This window comes from Nycticebus coucang, chromosome 9 (genome assembly GCF_027406575.1).
Source record: "Nycticebus coucang isolate mNycCou1 chromosome 9, mNycCou1.pri, whole genome shotgun sequence".
NCBI lineage: Eukaryota > Metazoa > Chordata > Mammalia > Primates > Lorisidae > Nycticebus > Nycticebus coucang.
In genome coordinates, this window is record NC_069788.1 from 5,647,320 (window position 1) to 5,663,329 (window position 16,010).

Consider the following 16,010-nt stretch of genomic DNA (forward strand, 5'->3'; position numbering starts at 1 on the left):
TCTTTACCTGAAAATATATCAATATGTGTTTTTTAAGAATAAGGATAAGTCCTCATATAACTGTAGTACAATTATGGTTGTACTATGATTTATATTTGTATGGTATTTTCCTCTAATCTACCACTCACAGTAGTTTTTTCAGTTGACTTAATGTCTTAAACTTTTCTTAATTTTTTTAACCATAGTTGTTACCTCACTTGTTACCTTTTCAAAGACTAAAACATTTTGCCACTCAGAGGCCCTCAAGAAAGAAAAATATATTTCAGTAAGAAAATAAATAATCCTTGATGGAAAGAAGCCATAGGTACCATGAGCAGGTACCATGCCAGGCACAGTGGTGACAGCACGTCCCTCCGGCAGTGGAAGCTCCAGGTGAGAGTCAGGGCCTGTGTTGAATTTTCCAAGTCATTGACCATCTTTTATCTGGAACATATATACGTACTTTTGTCATCTTTTTATGATATTCCATTTTTTTGAAGAATATTGTTCTCTACGCCTCTTCATTTAATAGAATGTCCTAATTTTGTATTTCTCTGATGTTTGATTGTGATTAGACTGAGATTTTTGCATTCTTGGTGTAAATATTGAATAGGCGATGTTATTTCCTTCTTAAGATGTCACTTTTTGGCTGGGCACAATGGATCATGACCATAATCGTAGCATTCTAGAAGGTCAAGGAAGGAGGATCTCTTGAAGTCAGGAGCTGGAGACCAGCCTGAGCAAGAGTGAGACCTTGTCTCCACAAAAAACAGAAAAATTATCTGGGCATGGTGGTCAGCATCGGTAGTCCCAGCTACTCAGGAGGCTGAAACAGGAGGATTGCCTGACCTCAGGAGCTTGAGCTTGCAGTGAGCTATGATGATGCCACTGCATTCTAGCCAGGGTGACAGAGGGACACTGTATCACTTAGTATTGGAATGCTTAGGAATATGTAAATATCTCATTTCTCATCAAAATGTAGCATTCTTTGATGATTCTTTTTTTTTTTTATTGTTGGGGATTCATTGAGGGTACAATAAGCCAGGTTACACTGATTGCAATTGTTAGGTAAAGTCCCTCTTGCAATCATGTCTTGCCCCCATAAAGTGTGACACACACCAAGGCCCCACCCCCCTCCCTCCTTCCCTCTTTCTGTCCCCCCCCATAACCATAATTGTCATTAATTGTACTCATATCAAAATTGAGTACATAGGATTCATGCTTCTCCATTCTTGTGATGCTTTACTAAGAATAATGTCTTCCACGTACATCCAGGTTAATACGAAGGATGTAAAGTCTCCATTTTTTTTAATGGCTGAATAGTATTCCATGGTATACATATACCACAGCTCGTTAATCCATTCCTGGGTTGGTGGGCAGTTAGGCTGTTTCCACATTTTGGCGATTTTAAATTGAGCTGCAATAAACAGTCTAGTACAAGTGTCCTTATGATAAAAGGATTTCTTTCCTTCTGGGTAGATGCCCAGTAATGGGATTGCAGGATCAAATGGGAGGTCTAGCTTGAGTGCTTTGAGGTTTCTCCATACTTCCTTCCAGAGGTTGTACTAGTTTGCAGTCCCACCAGCAGTGTAAAAGTGTTCCCTTCTCTCCACATCCACGCCAGCATCTGCAGTTTTGAGATTTTGTGATGTGGGCCATTCTCACTGGGGTTAGATGATATCTCAGGGTTGTTTTGATTTGCATTTCTCTAATATACAGAGATGATGAACATTTTTTCATGTGTTTGTTAGCCATTCGTCTGTCGTCTTTAGAGAAAGTTCTATTCATGTCTCTTGCCCATTGATATATGGGATTGTTGGCTTTTTTCATGTGGATTAATTTGAGTTCTCTATAGATCCTAGTTATCAAGCTTTTGTCTGATTGAAAATATGCAAATATCCTTTCCCATTGTGTAGGTTGTCTCTTTGCTTTGGTTATTGTCTCCTTAGCTGTACAGAAGCTTTTCAGTTTAATGAAGTCCCATTTGTTTATTTGTGGTGTTGTTGCAATTGCCATGGCAGTCTTCTTCATGAAGTCTTTCCCTAGGCCAATATCTTCCAGTGTTTTTCCTATGCTTTCTTGGAGGATTTTTATTGTTTCATGCCTTCAATTTAAGTCCTTTATCCATCTTGAATCAATTTTTGTGAGTGGGGAAAGGTGTGGGTCCAGTTTCAGTCTTTTACATGTAGACATCCAGTTCTCCCAACACCATTTATTGAATAGGGAGTCTTTCCCCCAAGGTATGTTCTTGTTTGGTTTATCAAAGATTAGGTGGTTGTAAGATGTTAGTTTCATTTCTTGGTTTTCAATTCTATTGCAAGTGTCTATGTCTCTGTTTTTGTGCCAGTACCATGCTGTCTTGAGCACTATGGCTTTGTAGTACAGACTACAATCTGGTATGCTGATGCCCCCAGCTTTATTTTTGTTACAGAGAACTGCCTTAGCTATACGGGTTTTTTTCTGGTTCCATACAAAACGCAGAATCATTTTTTCCAAATCTTGAAAGTACGATATTGGTATTTTGATAGGAATGGCATTGAATAGGTAGATTGCTTTGGGAAGTACAGACATTTTAACAATGTTGATTCTTTCCATCCATGAGCATGGTATGTTCTTCCATTTGTTAATATCCTCTGCTATTTCCTTTCTGAGGAGTTCATAGTTTTCTTTATAGAGGTCCTTCACCTCCTTCGTTAGGTATATTCCTAGGTATTTCATTTTCTTTGAGACTATGGTGAAGGGAGTTGTGTCCTTAATTAGCTTCTCATCTTGACTGTTATTGGTGTACACAAAGGCTACTGACTTGTGGACATTGATTTTATATCCTGAAACATTACTGTATTTTTTGATGACATCTAGGAGTCTTGTGGTTGAGTCTTTGGGGTTCTCTAAGTATAAGATCATGCCGTCAGCAAAGAGGGAGAGTTTGACCTCCTCTGCTCCCATGTGGATTCCCTTTATTTCCTTGTCTTGCCTAATTGTATTGGCTAGAACTTCCAGCATTACGTTGAATAGTAAAGGTGACAGAGGACAACCTTGTCTGGTTCCAGTTCTAAGAGGAAAAGCTTTCAGTTTTACTCCATTCAGTAAAATATTGGCTGTGGGTTTGTCATAGATAGCTTCAATCAGTTTTAGAAATGTGCCACCTATGTCTATACTCTTCAGTGTTCTAATTAGAAAAGGATGCTGGATTTTATCAAATGCTTTTTCTGCATCTATTGAGAGGATCATGTGATCTTTATTTTTGCCTCTGTTAATATTGTGGATAACGTTTATAGACTTGCGTATGTTAAACCAGCCTTGCATCCCTGGGATGAGCCTACTTGATCATGATGAATGACTTTTTTGATGATAAGCTGTAATCTATTGGCTAGGATTTTGTTGAGAATTTTTGCGTCTATGTTCATGAGTGAGATTGGTCTGAAATTCTCCTTTTTGTTTGGGTCTTTTCCTGGTTTTGGTATCAGGGTGATGTTTGCTTCATAGAATGTGTTGGGGAAGATTCCTTCTTCCTCAATTTTTTGGAATAATTTCTGCAGTACAGGAATAAGCTCTTCCTTGAAGGTTTGATAGAATTCTGGAGTGAAGCTATCTGGACCAGGGCATTTTTTGGTTGGAAGATTTTTTATTGTTTGTTTGATGTCAGTGCTTGAAATTGGTCTGTTTAGGAGCTCTATTTCTTCCTGGCTGAGTCTAGGGAGAGGGTGTGATTCCAAATATTGATGCATTTCCTTCACATTGTCAAATTTCTGGGCATAGAGTTTCTGGTAGTATTCAGAGATGATCTCTTGTATCTCTGTGGGATCAGTTGTTATTTCCCCTTGATCATTTCTGATTGAGGTTACTAGAGATTTTACTTTTCTATTCCTCGTTAGTCTGGCCAATGGTTTATCTATTTTATTTATTTTTTCAAAAAACCAACTCCTTGTTTCATTAATTTTCTGAATGATTCTTTTGTTTCCAATTTCATTGATCTCTGATTTGATTTTGGATATTTCTTTTCTTCTACTGAGTTTAGGCTTAGATTGTTCTTCTTTTTCCAATTCCATAAGATCTCTTGTGAGATTGTTGATGTGCTCTCTTTCTGTTTTTTGAATGTAGGCATCTAAAGCGATGAATTTTCCTCTCAAAACTGCTTTTGCAGTATCCCACAGGTTTTGGTTTTCTTTGATGATTCTTTCTTGATCCAGTCTTTTCATGGTCATTTTTGTAATTCCGTATCTCTCTTTAAATCATCAGTTCTGAACATCCTTAGCCTTTTGTTTTTGTTTTCCAAAACTTTGTCATTGTATTTTAGATTCCTATTACATTATAAACACATTTCAAAACGAATATAGATGGCCCATAAACGTGAAAATTAACTTTAGTAGTAATCAAAGAAGTACAAGCCAAAGTAATTATATCCTTTTTGGGCCAATCTGCTAGATTAAAGAGCTGTAATATCCAGCTATTGCAAGAATGGAGTGAAATAAAGGCTGCTAGACTTTCAAAGAGAATGTAAATGTTACAGCTCTTCCCAAGGGCATTTTGGTTATGCTTCTCAAAGGCTTAAAATTGTACAAATGTCTGTCAACCCATAGCTTCATTTTTTTTTTTTACTTGTAAACTTCTAAATTTTAGTGCTTTTTATGATGTATAACATGTTTAAAATGTCTTTGTGTTTGCTGCCTCTTGCCAATCCCTGCCCACTAATCCCCAGTCGATCTACTTTTTGTCCATATAAAGTTAGTTTGCATTGTCAAGAATTTTATATAAGTGGAGTCATACAGTATATATTCTTACATGCCCAGCTTCTTTTGTCCAGCAAAATTGTTTTGATATTTAAACATGTTACATATATCAATTGTTCATTCTTTGTTATTGCTGAGCAGTAAACATACTTACTGTATGGATCTGCACCATGTTCTGTTTATCCATTAGTTTGTTGATGGACATTTGGGTTGTTTCTAGTTTGGGGCTCTTACAAATAAAGCTGCTAAAAATATTTCTGCAGAAGTCTTTGGGCACAGGCCTACCCCCACCAGGGTAAAGACCTAAGTGTGGAATGATTATGTTACCTGGCTGGAAGGTGTTTTACTGCCCAACTCTTCCAGAGTGGTCGCGCCATTTTACCTCACCGCCAAAAGTATAGGGTGGTGCTGGCTGCTGCTCATCCGTGCCAGTATTTGGTATGCTCTCTTTTTCTACTTTTAGACATTCTAATAGATGAATAGTATTGTTTCATTGTGGCTTTAATTTGCATTTCCTTTGTAGCTAATAATATTGAAGTATTTGTTTGTATGCCCACATGTCTCTGTATATCTCTTTGAATTATGTGTTTGAATATGTCCTCCATTTTTTTACTGAGCTTTTTGGTTTCTTAACACTGAATTTTGTGAGATACATATATATGTATTTTAGTCAGGGAAATACATAAAAGTCTCAAATCATAGATACCAAAATGTTGATAGTGATTATCACAGTGTAACAGAATTTTAACTGCTTTTTATTATATAATTTTCTCTGTGATTTCATAATACTTTAAAATAAATATGTTTGTAATAAATATTTATAGTATAAAAGTTGTTTTTTTTTTTTTTTCTTTTCCCCATCTAGAAGTTAGAAATGGGCTCGGAGCCCATAGCACAGTGGTTATGGCGCCAGCCACATACACTGAGGGTGGTGGGATCAAACCTGGCCCGGGCCAGCTAAATAACAATAACAACTGTAACAAAAAAATAGCCAAGTGTTGTGGTGGGCACCTGTAGTCCCAGCTACTTGGGAGAAAGGCAAGAGAATTGCTTAAGCCCAAGAGTTTGAGGTTGCTGTGAGCTGTGACGTTTGAGCACTCTACAGAGGGTGACATAGTGAGACTCTGTCTCAAAAAAAAAAAAAAAGAAGTTAGAAATGGTATTTTAACAACTTAAGTTGTTTTAAGAGAAAGTATTTTAACTTAAATTCTTTCATAAACTTTGTGGAACATGTTCGAAGACCATGGAAATGGCTATTGTTTTTATTTAGGGATGTTTTACTAGGTATTCTGTTAACCTTGAGAAGCACTGTATAATTTTAGATGACTTGGTATCAAATTATTTGTTAAGCAGTAAGCTTTCACCCTGTGTTTCTCATCTTGTTGTTTGGCTGTCTTTTGCTTTCAACTTAAATGACTATCCATCTGTGCTTCAGTCAAATGCTTAAGAATTTACTTACAAATTATTGTGGAAAATAAAGTAATAATAGGGTAGGTACCTTATTAAATTGTTGGTAAATCTGTTTTCCAGTTATATTCATGAATGCTAAGGCCAGCCTGATTTACATTTTGTACCACTAAAAACATCATTTTGACACTGCTATGTGCTAGTTTTTACTGTCGGATTCTCTCTTTTTTTTTTTAAAGTACTGTTTTTTATGTGTTTGTACATATAGGAACTCTCAAAAAACCTGGAACTGAGTACTAGCAGTTTCCAACGACAGTTAGTTGCTGAAAGGAAAAGGGCATATGAGGCTCGTGACGAAAATAAAATTCTCCAAAAGGAGCTACAGCAACTATATCACAAGTTAAAGGTCAGAACTTTATTTTAAATTGCATTATTTTTGTTGTAATACATATTATATGAAAGCCAAATACTTTGGAACAGTTGCTATTCATGTTTGTAAGTTGGTAAAATAAAATTTTAAAATTCTTACATTATCTTGGCATTTAGAAAAGGTTTATTGATATAATCACTCTAACCAAGTGAACCACTGAATATACTAATGTAAATGACGTAACTGACATAAACTGTAAAATCCCGGAAGAAAATTATGGGAACTAACTTTTTTGTGCTGCATGGTTGAATTACTCAGTATTCTTCCTCAGCTCACGCCATGATCCAGCATTTTAAAGTTGTCTCAAATATGTATATGCATTTTATTTTCACAGTGTTTAGATGGAACATTCAAATTATTAAATTTTATTAAATAAATGTTCTTAATTCTATCTAGGGGTCATTGATGGGTGGAAATTTTGTGCAAAATTATGCAAATTTATGCAGAGTTTTATTTTTGTTTATCACGTTCTCAGAAAAGGAAAAAAAAAACAGCTCTAGAATGGCCAAGAAAGCTTATATTTAAATACAGTGGTCTAATTTTTAACTCATCAATAATTCAGGATCCATTTTTGAGAGGTGCTAACTAAATTATTTGTCACCATGGCTAAGTCTGGATGCCAGTTAAGGTAGTACTAGCTCTATCATATAAGAATGGGCAGAAGATTAAGTTTGCTGTAATATTTTTTTTACTGCCAGAACATATTGGATGTTTTAGGGAAAATAACTGCTCTACCCTAACCTAAATGTATTAGAGATATTACATTCTATAGTCTGATAATTACAGAAGGAAGTTAAGCCAAGTATATTTCAGTATAGTAAAAAGAGAAAAAAAAAAAAAATTGACAAAGTCAGTCTTTTGGGTTTAAGCTGAGACTCTACTCCCTTAATTGTATTGAGTTTGTTTTCAGGAAAAGGAGAGAGAACTGGATATAAAAAACATATATTCTAATCGTCTGCCAAAGTGTTCTCCAAAGAAAGAAAAAGAACTTACATCAAAAAAAAATGGTATAGTAGCTATTATTGTTGAAAATTTGATATAGCCATTAATTATTAATAATACAATAAATTCTGAAATGGAAGGAAAAGGAAAAAACCACACTGAAACACATTTAAATTGGATGTATTTTTTACAATTTAAAAGTTGTGAGGGTTTTTGAGACAAGAGCCTCACTTTGTCACCTTTGGTAGTGTGCTGTGGCATCACAGCTCACAGCAACCTCAAACTCTTGGGCTCAAGTGATTCTCTCGCCTCAGCCTCCCAAGTAGCTGGGACTATAGGAGCCACCACAACGCCCGGCTATTTTTGGAGATAGCTCAGAGTGGTCTCGAACTCTTGAGCTCAGGCAATCTATCTGCCTGGGCCTCCAGAGTACTAGGATTACAGGAGTGAGATCCTTCTAACAACTTAAATATTTTATAGTTAATTATCAGAAATCCTGTTAACTTTTTAAGTTTTTTTCTTCGAAAGAGGGGAAAAATTGTGGTTTACATAATTTCTTGAAATTTCTTTATTGTGATTTTAAAAACTTTTACGAAAATATATAAACATACACAAAAGTAGAATAGGATAATGAATCTTCATTTATGAACCACGTAGCTTTAGCAATTATGCTTTTCACCAATTTTATTTAATCTATTTTTTAAACTTTTTTCTAGAGTATTTTAAAGCAAATCTCAAATGTTATTTGATTTCACTTTTAAATACTTTGTGTTATTATACATAGCTTTACTTTTGCTTTTGAACAAAGGCATAATTTCTCTCTTAAGTGAATGGCAAAAATTTTTTAACTTAAACTTTACAGAAACTTTATAGCATTTATAATCAGGATGTTCCCCAAATCAATAATTGCCGGGAAATACTAGAAACAAAAATAGTAAGTACTCATTGAGCTGAGCAAAAACACGTATTATCTCATTTCGGTAGTAAATATATTAGTTGGATTCCATATTTCTTAGCATTGTTCAATGTGATTAGAAAAATTCTTTTCTAATTTTCATGGTAGCTGCATGCCAGAGTGATTTTACAGACCTGTGTACCAAAGGCGTACAAACCACTGAAGACTTAGAGGTGGAAGAATTTCCTATGATACCAGAAACAATTACGTTTTATGAAAACAAATGGGGAGAACGAGAACATCTCACTTTGGTGAGTTTGACAATATGATTATGTGTTGAACTCTAGGTTTGAGCTTATTCCTAAGAACACAATGTCAAACATTTTAACATTTCAGTAATGAAACTAGTGCTATATCTGTATGGATATGCAATTAATCTTTTAAAAGGAAAGAGACGACCTCTGTGTATTTCATAAAATTCCTTGGAATTGACTCATTTAGTTCATGTGTCATTTTTCAGGAGCTTCAGAAAGATTTATTGTACCTTTTGGGTTAGAAGTTAGAAGAGAAGAATTTTTTTCCTAAAAATTTCTTACGTTGCATCTACCCAGATAGTCTGGGGAAACTCTTAGTGCTTTATGTTTAAAAGTAAATCATAGTTTTTGAATGATTTGTTAGCATTTGATCGATGTTTCTTGGCCTCTTGGATAGGAGAATTTTACAGAATGCTGAACAAGATAATTGCAGCAGATTCTGACTTTATACCATTTAACTTAGAGTGGAATTTGGGGGGTTGTGTTGGACCTTCATTTAAAAGGACTTTAGTACTGAATCACTGGAAGGTTTGTTTTTCTAAGAGGGTATTATTAATGCTTACAATTTAAAGTACAAAGAAAACAGTATATCACGGATCCAAAATATTTCATATGTTTTTGTACCTTGTAAGTTTCTCAGTGAACCTGAGATCTCTCTTTGCAGTATAAAACAGAAAGAATGGACTGATTTGGTTCCTCATTCCTCTGTATATAGTTTTCTTATTTGTTTATTTTTGTCTTATAATTCTTAATAAGGCTAAAAATAATCAGTCTTTATACTCTTAAGATTCAGCAGGAGAAGTACAACCTGATGTAGTGAAGAAACATGGGGTTAGATCTGCTTTTTAGTTATATTTTGATTCTAACATTTACATGTATGACTCCTTAGAGCTCAGATTTCTCATCTGCAAAATGGGGGTAGGCTGCTTTTCAGGATTGTGATAATGACTAATCATTAAGTTTATAAAGCTCTTGAGACTGAACCCACCCCATTATAAAGGGCTTCAGCAAATGATAGCTTAGAGTACAGGCTAAGTTGCTATTAGAAAGAGACTCTATATAATGGATTAAATAAGAAACAAGTCTTTCTTTTGTAATGGACTAAAGTCAGAGGGTAATTCCAGATTTCTAGACAGCTTTACTCCATGGTAACCATCTCCTATTTTACTGAGCTTCCATTTTAGAGCATAGGCCTCTTCTGATGGTGGGAGCTGGCTCATTACCCCGTGGGAAGGAGGAGTGAGGACAGGGAGGGCAGGCACCTTCAGTTTTTATAAATGTGACCAGAAGTTGCATACATACTTCCACTCACCTCCCGTTGGCCCGACGTAGATGCTGCAGGGAGGCCAGCAGTTGAGTCTCCAGTTGAGCAGCCCCATGTCCTGTCAAAACTCAGGAGATTGTTGCTAAAGGAAGAAGGTGAAATGGATACTAAGATGTCATTCCCTACTACACCAGTCTTTACTAATAAGAGATGTTTTACTTTTATGAAGAAAAATTACACACACATTTTCGAAAAGGTCCATAAGAAACAGACATTTTAAGTTTATAACTCTTTGATTTGATTTGAATATTATAAAATTTATTAACTGGAAGCTTTGACATAGTATAAACTGGAAAGAGTCGAAGTGGTTGTCATTGCCTTTATAGTGCAACAGAATCTCAGTCGGCCACCAGAGCCGGCTAATAGCCATTTCTGGTTAACTGAATTAATCAGGTTTTGCTGTAAAAATGTACAAAGCAAGGATACTTAATGAAACTTGTCTCTTCAGAACTTTATGTAGGGCTTTTGCTTTACTTTGATTGTTCTGATTCTAATATGTCTTATAAAGACTCCTTTAAAATTTTAACTAAAGTAAATAATCCTGTGTATTTTTTGAAGTATCTTTCAAAGGGTGGTAATTTGTGATTTACTGGTTTATTAATTGAAATTTTGCTTTAATTTTTAACTTATTTGCTAATCATATTTATGGGAAGATAAATCTATGATTTTTAATAGTTTCCCTCCCTTTTCTATATATGAACTTGCATTTAAAAAATGTGTAATAGGACCTGGAACCCCAAGAGGGAGATAAACCTGGAAAAGCAGGGATGCTAAATCCATTTGTGGAAAGAGAAGAAAAATTCATAAAAGATCAAGGACTTCGTATGGTAAAACAGGAGATTGAGAAGCTGGAGGATGGTAAGAAAAAGAGTTTGTTTAAGCAAGTGATGAGTCAGTGTCCCTTGGGAAAGAAAGGGTTCACCTCCCCGAACGTCTTCCAGCTGCATTGTTAATTGGTTGTCTAGAACAAGACAAGGCTGGTGCAGTGGTAGTGGGTGGGCATTTCAGGAGTCACAACTATTGGAATAAAGTTATTAGGGAAAGAAAGAAAATTGAAGACTGTATGTCAGTCATTATTTGGGGATAAGGAATAAGGACATGTTACCTTTGGAAAATTGAGATAAAGGAAAAAATTCTTTTTATATGAACTAAAGCTTAGTTGAATGGAAAGACAGCCCTCTTTATTGACACTCTCTAGTCCACACCAGCTTAAGCATGAAAATCAATGAATTGTGAGGTTCTGAATATATTCCTATAGTTTTTCATTAGTTTTAATGTATAATATAAATCTTTAACACGTTCAGCCATTAATGTGGAAGTTTAGTGAACCAATACTGAGTTTCAGATAGGGAAATGAAGCTTTAAGAATAAATTTGTTTCTGTCTGGATAAATGGCTTCCAAGTGTGGGCAAGAGGGATCCCGACTCTAATTTTTGAATGTATTCTATTAGTTATATAATAGCTGCTTATAGAGGAATACCTTTTTTTTCTTTTTAGCTGAAGTTAATGGAACATAAAATCATAAGCCATTGCTGCTTAGAGTGTGTGTGTATATATATGTGTGTGTATGTGTGGGGGGTGTCTGCTTAGAGTGTGTGTGTATGTGTGTGTGTGTGTGTAGATGTGTTTATCCGTATGTGTGTGTATGTGTGTAGTCCCCTTTAATCTGGAGGAGAATTTTGTTTTATATATATATATATATACACACACACATAGAAATATTATAGATATTTTTCATATATATGATGTATATCATATATATAATAAGAACAAAACTTTTGGTGATACAGTTCCACTGTTAAAATAGAATGGTCCTTATTTTGGGTTTGTATGAAGTTTTCTCTTAATCTGATTCAGGTTAATGCATCTTCTGATTTTAATTTATTTTGAAGTTTAAACGTTTTTGCTCCATCTATTCCTCCATCCATTTGTTCATCACTCCACCACCCACCATTCAGGATGCAGCACTATATTAGTTTAAAAAAATAAGGGAACCTTCTTTCCCCACCCCTATCTTGAAGAACCAATTTTTTTCTATAAATGTGAATCTTAAGTGCAATGTGTGTTAAATATGTATACACACAGAATATCAGGTGTAGAAATGAAATTGTTAATACCCATCTAGGTAAATACAATTATTTCTTAAAGATGGTAGTTGAGTTTTCCCTTTTTAAAAAATATTGACTGTTATAAAATCCCATTTTAAAAATTTGATTTCATACAGAGTGGGAAAGAGAAGAACTTGATAAAAAGCAAAAAGAAAAGATGTCTTTACTGGAGAGAGAAGAACTGGAAACTGCATGGTACCACTTGGGACCACACAACATTCAAAACATTGACAGATTGCAGGAGGAGGAGGAAGAAAGGCTGAAGAGGGAAATGCTGCTTGCTAAGCTGGATGAGATCAGCAGGGAGATCCAAGACGCCCAGAACCTGAAAGGCCCCCCTCTGCCATTGCTGCCAGACTTGGGATCAAAACTGCACTTCCCAGAGAGAAGCCCCCAAACACACCCGTTCTCTGAGTCCTCGGAGAGATTATTCAATGGGCGTCATTTGCAAGACACCAGTTTTTTAACTCCAAGAGGGGAGGGTCAGGATCCAGGAAATAGTAGAAGTCCAGCCTCTGCAACCGAGTTTATGTTTGGGGGCTATGTACCTTCATTTGCAAAAACATCAGAGAAGTTAAATCCTTTTAGCCAAAAAAGCAGTGTTTTGGATTTCCCAAGAGACAGTATGGAAACACTTAGTAAAGACAGTGTAAGAAAAGAGAAAAAAGCTCATCTGATGGAGCAGCTATTTGGTGCCAGTGCCAGCAGCACCATTTCTTCTAAAAGCAGTGACCCAAATTCTCTGGCTGCCAGCAGAGACTTTGGCCCTCAAAATACTCTCCCTGGGGAGAGAAGCAGCAGGGGTAGAGACCGTGATGAAGAAGAAGATTTTTTCCTCGGTGAAGGGAGAAGTTTTAATCCAAGCCGACACCGATTAAAGCATGCCGACAACAAACCAGCAGTGAAAGCAGTGGATTCTGTGGAAGATGAAATCGAAGAAGTCGCGCTCAGGTGACTGATGAGAACACTGATGTTTCTCCCATTGTAAATATTCACATATTTTAATATGGTATTTATTATAAACTTTTAAATGTTAAAAAGTCCTTGTAAGGAATGACTTTTAATAGCTAAATACAGTGTCATTAAAAAGAAATAGATCATAAACACACCACATAGCTAGCTGGCCAAGAATGAAGGATGCTCTTTAGAATGAAACTAAAAATAGAGATGTCTCTTCTTCCCTTGCTTACAAACAGATCTTACATCTTCAACCAGCTCTATGGGAAGTTTTACTTTGTTGGAGGCTGTGTTCATTTCCTACTTTTATCTCTATTTGTGTATTTATTTTTGATCATATTCTCACTGGGCTAAATGGTCTTCTCACTGATTGCCAAATGGAAATTCCAGGGAATAGGCTCTATGTTGGGAAGTGTGGCTCCCAGGTGGTGGAACACCACTGTTGCCTGGAAGCCCTCCATGTGTGGATGAGGCAAGGCTGAGCTGCTCTGGGGTAGTAGTGGTCATGGCCTTGGGATTTCCCATTCCCCTGGAAGTATCCCCAGTTGAATACGGTTCGTTTCCTAATTACAATTTCCCCAAAATCACTTACCTATAACTCTGTTAGGATATTAGGTTGAATTCAGAAGACATTTCTCTGTTTGCGTGGACAGTTCCTCCATGAATCCGTCTGTGAGTTGTGGCTCTCAGAAGTTGGGGTGCAGGGAAATCCTTCTCCTGTTCTCCTACACCCCTTGTGTCTCAGTGACTGGCTGTAAGATTTCATAGCAAATGCAAGGAATAGAAGAAACTTTATCCCCATTTAGAAAGATTTTTCAATTCAATTATGTTTCCAGAGTAATATAATTTGGGAATTTTAACATGTACTTTTAAGATTTGAACTTTTCCTCAAACCAAGGAGACAGCAATGATGTGATACTATTGGACTTACAGGACTCGTTTTAAAGTAATTTTGGATAAAAGTTCTTTAGAGATGGGGCTTCTGCCTTGCTGAGTGGAGTGGACAGTTTTCTTTCGGTTGAGATGCATCGGCTATTTGTCGTTCGGTCGACCTGTAGACAAGCTAGTGATCTTGGATTATGCTGGTTGTGATTGGTCTTTACGAAGCAGAAACGCACCACCGACCAAGGAGAAAACACTATTAAAATGAAGAGAGGCAGAGATAGTGTGCTGGGAAGAATAAAACATTCAGGTTGGCTCTTATTCTCAAGTGAGCTTTTTTAAAAACATAGTTTGCTGTGTATCTGTTGGTAGTGCGGTTTCTGATGCCGAGCGCACACACGGATGAGGAGAGGCGCCGTTTCATGCCAAGGGCTCGTAAATGCTGAGTGTTGACTTTCATTGCGTGACTATCAGACAAGACTGACTTCATTAGGTCTCTAGTTAAAGATGCGCCACTTATCATCTTCATTTTCTAAATTGTGTTCCTGTCATTTACTGGAAACAGAATCTCCCCAAAGTAAGTGCTAAACCATATTAAAAAGTTTACTTAGTAAAAAGATTTTTATGCTTTTGATATGAGTAAGCATGTACTATGTTATAAATCATTCTAATATATGTAAAACACAATATTTTTAATGTAGTTTTGGATAAAATATTATGTAACGTTAATTTTGTTCGTAGTTGCTAATTTTTCTGACAAAAGTATTTTAATTTTCAGGTTGTTATAGAGGCATTTAAAAAATCTTTTTAGTAAGGTTTTTTATTCGGGTCATTTTAGTTAGTCTTTTGCTTTTTTTCTACCTGATGGTCTCTTTAGCCAGATGCAACAAGACAGAATTATTAAAATTAAGCCTAGAATTAAGTTATATTCTTCAAATCATTATGGTGTTAAGCACTAAAATTGGAGGTTAAAATGTACAGAACATGTTTTTCGTTATGAACAAAACAGTGAATCTTTTTCTAAATGTCAAATTTATTTGTATTTAGAACTCTTACTAATAAAAATTAAAAACACACTGACTCTTTTGTTTTCATACTTTGGGTTACTTAGAAAATACATAGTGAAAACAAGACCTGTAATGTTATTGTTCACCTATTTTTATTTATTCACCTTTTTTTTTTCTGTCTAGCATTTTTAGTTGAATTAGATGAATTTGCCCTAACTTGGGGTAGTCAGTACGCTAGTCTTATCAGATAATTGTAGTTTAATTAATCTGCTCACCCTTAATAGCTATTGTAATGGCACATATTGCTCATAATATTTATCCAAATAAAGGTCAGGGTCAAGGGGATTCCATCAAATTATAAAACAAACATAAAGTTATTTTGTGGCTGACCTGCTGTTTTTCTGATCACCCTCTTCATCTCATTTTTGGAGGTAAACCTCTGGTATCCCTGGCTGGTTTTCAGTTGACTATGACACGTAAATCAGCCTGATGAAAGAGGAAGGGGAATTTGTATCCAAGTGACAATATGGATTTTTTAAAGTTACCATGAATTGTCAAGAAGGAATCGGCCTTTAAAAGCTGTTCCCCTTCTACGCAATATCTGCCCCTCCCATGTTAAAGTCTCCTTTTGTACCACTTCAACTTATTCTTTTACTAAAGAAAATTTCTTAAATATTTGTGGGCTTCCTGGGTGTCCTGAGCTGTGTGAGGAGGCAGGAGGCTTGGAGAGGAAGCGGAGTGTGTGAAGAGCTCATGGGTCCCTCCCACCCTCCTGCCCATCCTGTGCGTTCTTGGGCTACAGCATCCTTGGCCCTTGTGGTCTTTTAAGCTACTTGTGGTGATTATGAGTAATGCAATTCTCAGGTGAATGTGTGGCAGGGTGCAGGGCACATTGTAAGCATTCGGTCAACAGTAGTGCTGTTCTCATGGCTAATTATGGATGAGTTTCTTGTCTTCCTTTTCTTTCTTTCTAGAAATGGTGTTTCATTTATTCACTGAAAAAAAGGGAGATTAGGTCTTCATCTATGTCCTCCA

General features: G+C 36.0%; 1 protein-coding gene across 1 annotated transcript in view; it reads left to right on the forward strand.

Moving 5' to 3' along the window:
- Positions 1–15,038, forward strand: part of LCA5 (lebercilin LCA5) — a 39,359-nt gene extending 24,321 nt beyond the window's left edge. Inside the window, exons 3-7 of the mRNA XM_053603742.1 lie at positions 6,385–6,522; positions 7,457–7,553; positions 8,552–8,694; positions 10,747–10,879; positions 12,246–15,038. Coding sequence (XP_053459717.1) covers positions 6,385–6,522; positions 7,457–7,553; positions 8,552–8,694; positions 10,747–10,879; positions 12,246–13,084 — 1,350 coding nt within the window. The 3' untranslated portion in view covers positions 13,085–15,038. The remainder of the gene's footprint in view (positions 1–6,384; positions 6,523–7,456; positions 7,554–8,551; positions 8,695–10,746; positions 10,880–12,245) is intronic.
- Positions 15,039–16,010: the final 972 nt, after the last annotated feature.